The following is an 8,802-nucleotide window of genomic DNA, read 5'->3' as shown; positions in this document are numbered from 1 at the left end:
GCTGTCACTGGGCAATTTCGCTAATAGCGAAAATTGAGCTAATAGCGAAAATGTTCCAGAGAGTTTCGCTAATAGCGAATTTCTGGCGAGTTTTTCATCTACTGTTACGATTTTAACACCATTTTCACCCCAAAAACCCAATTTCTGATCCCCTAATCACCCAAAATGAATTAGAACAATGTTTACAGGTTCTATATACAACATAGCAACCAACAACATAGAAACATGCATCAAACAACACAATTCATCATATTTTCCTCAATTAACATAAAACTTCTAACCCTAAAACCAAGAACAACAATTCATCAAATTTCAGAATTATATACCATGATTATTGAAAGGAATCCCACCCTTACCTTAATTCAGCAACACCAAACGTCAAGCTACCGCAATCGATTCCTTCCTAGCTCTCTCTTGGCCTCTTCTAGGTTTTCTCTCCAAAACCAGTTTTCTTCTAATGTTTTTTACGTGAAAATGTTTCTCTCCCTTTTTCTTTCTTTCACTTCAAAAATATCTCCCTTTTCTTTTCTCACCCAACTCCCTTAATTTCTATTAATTTCCACTTAATTCCCCTTAACCAAAAATAAATACTATTTCTATAATATTTCTATTTCTCATATTATTTCTATCCAATAATAACAACATTCATTTAAATAATACACAACCCCAATATTCATATAATAAATAGCATCATAACATATTTCATATAAAAATCATATAAAACATATATTTCACATAAAATCATATATATATAGCAATTAAAGTCATATAAAAATATTCACACCTCTACTAAAATATTAGAATAAAAATGGGGCGTTACACCCATGTTAACAACACAATAAACAATATTGCATTAAACATAAATTAACATTAAAACAACAAAGGTAATAGAAAATTACCTTCAACACAACTCTTTCAACAACACAATCGAAAAGATCAGAGGGTTCACACTCGTCCCAATCATCTTCGCAAGTACCCGCGAACTGAAGATTAATTAAATGTCCTTTGACAGAGGTGAATACCATTTAACACTCTTGGTTTTTAATGATGTGATTGGGTTCTTCTCAGAATGACTGCACATTGTTTCAACAACTTGTTTTCGACTTCTTGATAAGATTTGTGCCATTAATATATGGGGCGTTTTCTCATTATTATGTTACGGTTAATTTTTGGAGGTTTGGGTATCTAGGGTTCATACTCGTTCCAATAATCTTTGCAACATCCCACGAATTGAAGCTTCGTTAAATATCCCCTGACGGATGTGAATACAATTTGACACTCTTGATTTTTAATGGTGTGGTTAAACTTTTGCAACGGGTTCTTCTCACAATGACTTCGCATTGTTTCAATAACTTGTTTTCGACTTCTTGATAAGATTTGTGCCATTAATCTGGCCGAGGTTGGTTTCTCTGCCACGTTAAGAACGGTTATGGGGAGTCTACCCATTGTTATGCTATGGTTGATTTTTGGAGTTTTCGGTATCTAGGGTTTGGTAGAGTGGTTTTAACGTATATTGATTTTAATTATTCCTTAATCTACACTTTGCACTTGCATTCAAACTGTTTGATAAATTGATTTGTGCCATTAATCTGGCCGAGGTTGGTTTCTCTACCACGTTAAGTAGGGTTATGGGGAGTCTACTCATTGTTATGCTATGGTTGATTTTTGGAGTTTTCGGTATCTAGGGTTTGAGAGGGGGATAAACTTCAGCTTTTTCTATTCTTCTCTTTTTCTTCCCCCAACCTTTTCATCTTCTGTGTATTTTTCGACTTCTTTTTTTTTCTCCACCTTTTTGTCTTCAGATGAAGTAGTAAAACAATCATGTTATCGAACACCCTTAGAGTAAACAACATGCTTTAGAAATTAACATCAAATTTGTTACAGTTTGTTACAATGACTAGAACTTCAACTAGGTTGGAAAAACGAGACCTATCATTCTAAAATCTACAACATCAATCTTATTCTTATCAAGCTCGACGATATTTTGGATAGCACTACATATTTCAATGCATCAAAGCAGCAATAATACGAATCTAATACACAAACTCAAACACATATATAAAAAAAATTAAAATTATGAATCATTGTCCAACCTCGAATTTACTGTCGAGAATCGAACTCTCTAAACAGTGAGATTTAGAAGTGCAATAGAACAAATATTCACCACTTTAGATCCAATATTCTCACCCTCGATGTCATAATTAAGCCACAAAATAAGTTAATCACATTGTTTGGATTGTTTTTTCAATGTATGGATAATTTTGTTTGTATCGTAAGGTAAATTACAAGCGGTATCGCCCAAGTTAACAACATAACAAACAATACTGCATTAAACATAAATTAACATTATAACAACAAAGGTAATGGAAAATTACCTTCAACACAACTCTTTCAACAACACAATCAAAAAGATCGGAGGGTTCACACTCGTCCCAATAATCTTCGCAAGGACCCGCAAACTAAAGCTTCATTAAATGCCCTTTGACGGAGGTGAATATCATTTAACACTTTTGGTTTTTAATGGTGTGGTTAAACTTACGTAGTGGGTTCTTCTCAGAACGACTGCGCACTGTTTCAACAACTTGTTTTCAACTTCTTGATAAGATTTGTGCCAATAATCTGGCCGAAGTTGGTTTCTCCGCCGTATTAAGTACGATTATGAGGTGTCTGCTCATTGTTATGTTACAGTCGATTTTCAAAGGTTTGGGTATCTAGGGTTCGTGAGAGGAAGAGATTTTAACTTTTTGTGTTCTTCTATTTTTCTCCCCCCTGCCTTTCCGTCTTTTGGGTATTTTTCGACTTTTTTTATTGACAAAAAAAAAAAGTTGACTTCTTCTTATTAATTAATTTAAGAGAAATCAAAATTTATTTATTATTTCATTTTTTTTTTGTTTCTAAGGGCAGAAGTTAGCCTGGATTGATGTTAAGAGTAATAGTCATTTTGCTCCATGTAACAAGTATCACATTAGTCGTTTAATGGATAAAAATTTCAAAGCATTAGTGGTCAAACTAAATGGAATTCATTATTCATTATCATTAACAAATTAGAACTTTTAGCTCTGTCATAGAAAACTTTGTCAATATACGTAATGCATGAAATCATCAAGCAGTAATGCAGTGAGGTATAATATTGGTGAAACCTTAAAAAAATGTTTGCTATAAGAACTAAGGATGCATAAAACGTGTTTTCAACCCTTCATATTTAAATACATAACCAATACTACATCTAAATTCTAATGAGAAAAATGTCATAAATGAAATTGATGGCATTGGACAACTGAGAATGCAACATAATAAGACCAAAATAACTACATACAAAGAAACAAAAATCAATCAATCACTAAATACATTGTTTTCAACATCTGCTACACACATGATCTAGTCAGTGCAAAAAAAAAAGATAGATACTTCTCAACATTCTTGACTGTAATCTGGTGAAGGTGTAACCTGCTCTAATATCGATATCCTAGAAAAAAAAGCATTATTGAACAACCTCAGAGTAAACAACATGCTTTAGAAATTAACATCAAATTTGTTACAAGGAATAGAAATCCAACTAGGTTTGAAAAATGAGACCCACCATTCTAAAATCTATCTTCTTCTAATCAAGCTCGACGAGATTTTTGATAAACACTACATATTTCACTACATCAAAGCAACAATAATACGAATCAAATACACAAACACAAACACGGATACCAAAAAAAAATTAAAATCATGAATCAATACCAACCTGAGATTTACTGTCGAGAATAGGACTCTCTTAACGGTGAGATTCGAATTTGCAACAGAATAAGCATTGGCTAGTTCAGATCTAACATTGTCACCATGAAGTTCAGAATCAAGCCACAAAATAAGTCAATCAAATTGTTTAGCTTGTTCCTCCAATGTCTAGATAATTTTGTTTGTACCCCACGATAAAATGTATTGCCTATGTATTTTCGTCAAACTAGATGGAATTCATTATCATTAACAAAGTAGAACTTTTAGCTTTATCATAGAGTTGGGGGTATTTTAGTCACATCATCCTCCATTTTGGTGACTCGACATATTGTTTGCCAATTCATCCATGCCACCTAAGCTAAACCATGACATGTCACAGATTAAATGAGTTACATGACCAAAACTAAAGTGATTAATATCTGCAGGGCAAAATTGGAAGGATTAGCAAAGAGAGGGTCCAAAACTTAAACGACCCCTATTTGCAAGGACTAAACATATAAATAAGTCAAAACTCTCCATTTGAAAATCGGTTAACGACAAAACCAACAAATCAAGTCCCACAACAATTATTTATATGAACAAACACTACCTTTATTTGTTAAAGAAACCTTAAATAAACCTACCGTATGCCATGTCCCGAAAGTCAGAAGCCTTCTAAGAGATGTTGTCACTTGAACTGCCCTCTTTAGCGATCTATTGTGTTGCAACAACTCTCTTACAAAAAACAAGGAATACAAAACAATAAGAGTAAGAGATGATGGAAAAATAACGTATAAATTAGTGATCGTGGGGGTGGAAACAACATAATCTTGTTAAGCAGAATGCACAATGGGTTGGTATAATAAGGAACCTTGTTTCTACTGGGAAGAAGAGATAGCGGGGGAGTGTTACTTGTTTCGTGAGGTGTGGAAACATGTTGGATGTAATCGGTTGATTATGTGGTGGTGAGTTTTGAGCAGCTTTCATAGCCTATTTTTATGCATGCGATTTACTGTATTTTTGCCCCTAAGTGAATCGGACATTTGGGTTAAGTCAGTTATGGTTTGAAGGACTATCTTACTTTTATATTTATTAAGATTAAGATAAGATAATATTAATATTAAGATAAGATAAAATTAAGATAAGGTAAGATATTACGATAAGATTAACATATTGTAATTTGAAACATTATATTATTGGTTCGGTAATTTGAAGGTTTTGTTTTCTCCTAACTGATTGTTTAGATGTATGCATAGGACGGATGATCTAATAAATTAAGCCATGTTAGTTGATTGGATGAGTGACGATGGTTGTTGGAGGGGCTTGGTGAAGATAACACATGCTAGTTTGGTTCTCACAATTACATAAATGTTAAAGTTAGTATTAAATCAAGAGTAAGTATAAGATTATAAATAAAAGTGTAAGTTTTTAAACCATTTATATTGCTATATAGGTTTCAAAAGTAAAAAGGTTATTGCAATGTTAATTTCTCTTGCAAATAGCAATGTGAGATGTGTGAAGTTGTTTAATAACATGTTGAGCACTATGATCCTCTCTATAACCTTGTAGGATTCAAGCAAAATTTAAAGTATTTGAAGTTTTTTTTTTTTCTTTTCAACATACCCCATATAATTTTTTCACAAATTTTTCCTCAAAGTGTGTATACCTATCTAATAGTATATATATTTTTTAAAATTATTCACAAAATCGTGAGATCATTGATCATATAATTTGTAACTTTTTTGAGTAAAACGGAGGGTGCAAATATCATCCAAAATGTGAGCTTCATACCCGAAAACAAAACAAGGCCCACTAAGCTCGTTACAAACTAGGGTTTCAATGTCGTCATATATAAAAAAGCAAACACTGCCACCATTTCTCTTTTGACAAGGTTCCAGCAGCAGCATCAGTATCCAAAACCCTAATTTCTTCAAATCTCGGAACCGCATTTTCAACCATGGTATCTTCATACGTACATCGATTCTCTAATTGATTTAAAGCAACACTTGTTCGATTTAATTGATGATGTTTTTTTTTTTTTGTGATAGTCGTCAAAGAGAAAGGTTAGGGAGCCAAAGGAAGAGACAGTAACATTGGGTCCAGCTGTTAAGGATGGTGAACATGTTTTCGGCGTTGCTCGCATTTTTGCTTCGTTTAACGACACCTTCATTGTTAGTATATGACTCTGTTTCTTATTTTTAGTTTGAATTATTGTTTTTTGAAGTTTGATTTTGATGATTTGAATTTTTTTTTGTTACAGCATGTTACTGATTTATCCGGCAGGGAAACCCTTGTCCGTATCACTGGTATGTATGAGTTTTTTCTTCATATATCATTTTTCAGCTGTTTGTTAGTTATTAATTTTAGTTACTATCATATTTTAAGGTTTAATGTAGTTAAAAAATTACATATTTAAGGTATTTTTTTTTTAAAAACCTTAAAAATTTGGTTATTTGTATTAGACCAAGAACAATTATAGAGAGTTATAGCATGATTATTCTATACTCTGGTTTGTGTTAGGATTTTTATCTTAGTGGCGTTTGTTTAACTGACTCAAATTATTCCTAGGAACAATATACACTAGAATATAAAGACAGTAGTTTGAATCCAGGGTATTTTAAAAAAAATTCTTTGCCACACTCTTGAATTTTCGTAGGAAAACTGGAATTTATTTTCTTTTAATAAAATTATACAAAATTTAATGGGAATGTTGGGTGTTGTGAGAAGTTATTTCATTCACAAGAACCTTTATACCCGGGAATAATTATTTTTCAATCTTGTAACAAATATGGGTATACTCTGTAACAAATATGGGTATACTCAATTCCTAAGAGTGTTTTGACAAAAACTGTTTACGAGTGATTTGATAAGTTAATTTAGATGGAATTAATTTGATCAACACTAAGATAATATTATGTTATAAGTTTTTAATTTAGATGGAATTAATTTGATTAACCTAAGATACATTCATGTTGCTGTTGATATTGTTTGGTTTGGAATTGCATGTTTTAATTACTGGATGTGGTTTTCTCATATTTTTAATTTGTTTTTTTCCAAATTTTAGGTGGGATGAAAGTTAAGGCTGACAGAGATGAGTCATCTCCCTATGCCGCTATGCTTGCAGCACAGGATGTTGCTACTAGATGCAAGGTCGGTAGATTTCTCATTGATATATAATGCTTTCTATTTACACTGATAACTTGCAAACCAAAATGCGTTTTTGGGTGAAAATTGAACTGTGTTTACACTGTTTAATGGCTGTTTCTGTGCTTCAGTTTGAATGTTTTTGTTTTGTTTTGGCATTTGTTTAGCAAGTAGCATTATTTTTTTTATATGGGGAGCTGTCAAGTTTTTTGTACTGATTCAAAATATTTTGGAGCAGGAGCTCGGTATTACCGCACTTCACATTAAGCTCCGTGCCACTGGTGGAAACAAGACCAAAACACCTGGCCCTGGTGCTCAAGCTGCTCTTCGTGCCCTTGCTCGTTCTGGAATGAAAATTGGTCGTATAGGTATTTGCATTTACTGAAATTCTATCTTTTTGCTAACCCACAGAAGATAGTTTAAGGTTTACCTGCTCTCTGATATTTACGATGTGAAAGTTAGGAATGTTACTCTGTACGATCGATCATATAATACTAGACACCATCAGATTAAATACAATTATCGAACAGAAAACTATATAGCCTCTATTTTACCAGAAGAGAGGGAATATACTTATTTCAAGTTATTTGAGTTATTTGGCGTGCGTATTGTAAAGAATTATTTGGCGTGCGTATTGTATAGAATAACTGTAAGGTTGACTAATTGAGTCATGTAAGATATTCCAGTAGTTATAGTTAAGAGAAACATGGATATTAATATTCACTATAGTACATATGGTTTGTGTATGCTCTTATTTTAAGTTATTTGGCATCTGTACTGTATTGAACAACGGTCGAATTGCCGTAAATAAGGTTCACCGTTGATGAACTGAGTACGATATGGTAATAGTTAAAAGAGAATCAGGGATATCTAGGAAAATATGTTGCACAAGGAAATAATGATAAATCAAAGAAAAATAATGCACAAACCATAGAGATGAAGTGTCTATCCTCAGTCCCAAGACATTTGGATTTTCTGGTGGTGGTTGCTGTAGGTATTTTATATTTGCGTAATATTGTCCAGTCCAAAAAGAACTCATGTGGTTGATGCAACAAAATAATTTTGCATTCTTTCATTGCTTTCCCTGTGTTTGCTTGCTAATTCCTGTAATCACCGTTTCAGTCTAATCCACGAAAGGGTTGTCACATTTCCAGACTAGGAATTTTTTCAATTATAAAGATGATGTTTGTCTTTTTAAGTAAACCCTGACCTTATCTTCCTCTCAGTGAAATTAATTATTCTAACCAGTTTCCATGTAACTGTTAGCATGAAATTGTATTATTTTAGTCAATCATCATTATTATTTCTACATTTTGTTGTATGTTATTTTCTAATTGATTTCATTTTTATGTTGCTATTGCAGAGGATGTCACTCCCATTCCTTCCGATAGCACCCGTAGAAAGAGTGGTAGAAGGGGTAGAAGGCTTTAGATACCTTATGGTGTATGGAAGCTGGAGTTGTTCTTTTACTTTCCATGCCAAACAGAATTGTGGCATTTTGAAATTTGAAATTTAGCCATGTTTGATTCAACACCTAAACATAAAGTATTTCTTGTGTTATTTTAGAAAGACTACTGAAAATTTTGAATGTTGCTTGCTATGTTGTCCGAATTAGCTTTATTGTTTACTTCAGTGTTTGTCTGAGAACTGGCCAGATTTTTAGACTTGTGTTCAGCTTCGTGCTTTTGGTCTATTTTAGCATGATCAAAATACAGAACATATTGTTAAAACGAATCAGATATAATGAAGTTTAACATAGTTTCGTTTATGTTGAAACTAATATCTCAACGGTAATACTTTAGCTGTTGAATGAATTACGTGTTTGCATTAATATGTTCAGCTTTGTATTATTATGAATACAAAATTTCCAAAACCCTCTCAGGATCTTCTATTTCTTCCACTTGCCACTACATCTTTTCCAAAGCTCTCCTTTTCCCTTCCTTCCAAATTTTTTAT

The 8,802-nt window shown here is 32.7% G+C and overlaps 1 protein-coding gene across 1 annotated transcript; it reads left to right on the top strand.

Moving 5' to 3' along the window:
* Window positions 1-5,587: 5,587 nt before the first annotated feature.
* Window positions 5,588-8,446, top strand: LOC146944335 (small ribosomal subunit protein uS11). The gene is made up of 6 exons (XM_085742726.1): window positions 5,588-5,662; window positions 5,751-5,873; window positions 5,963-6,008; window positions 6,767-6,852; window positions 7,085-7,214; window positions 8,210-8,446. The coding sequence occupies exons 1-6, from the start codon at window positions 5,660-5,662 to the stop codon at window positions 8,275-8,277; spliced, it is 456 nt and encodes a 151-aa protein (XP_085598852.1). The 5' UTR covers window positions 5,588-5,659; the 3' UTR covers window positions 8,278-8,446.
* Window positions 8,447-8,802: the final 356 nt, after the last annotated feature.

Source organism: Medicago sativa, chromosome 2 (assembly GCF_051527215.1).
Source record: "Medicago sativa cultivar Bolivia chromosome 2, Bolivia_mono, whole genome shotgun sequence".
In the NCBI taxonomy this organism is placed as follows: domain Eukaryota; kingdom Viridiplantae; phylum Streptophyta; class Magnoliopsida; order Fabales; family Fabaceae; genus Medicago; species Medicago sativa.
This window is presented reverse-complemented; position numbering and strand designations above follow the sequence as displayed.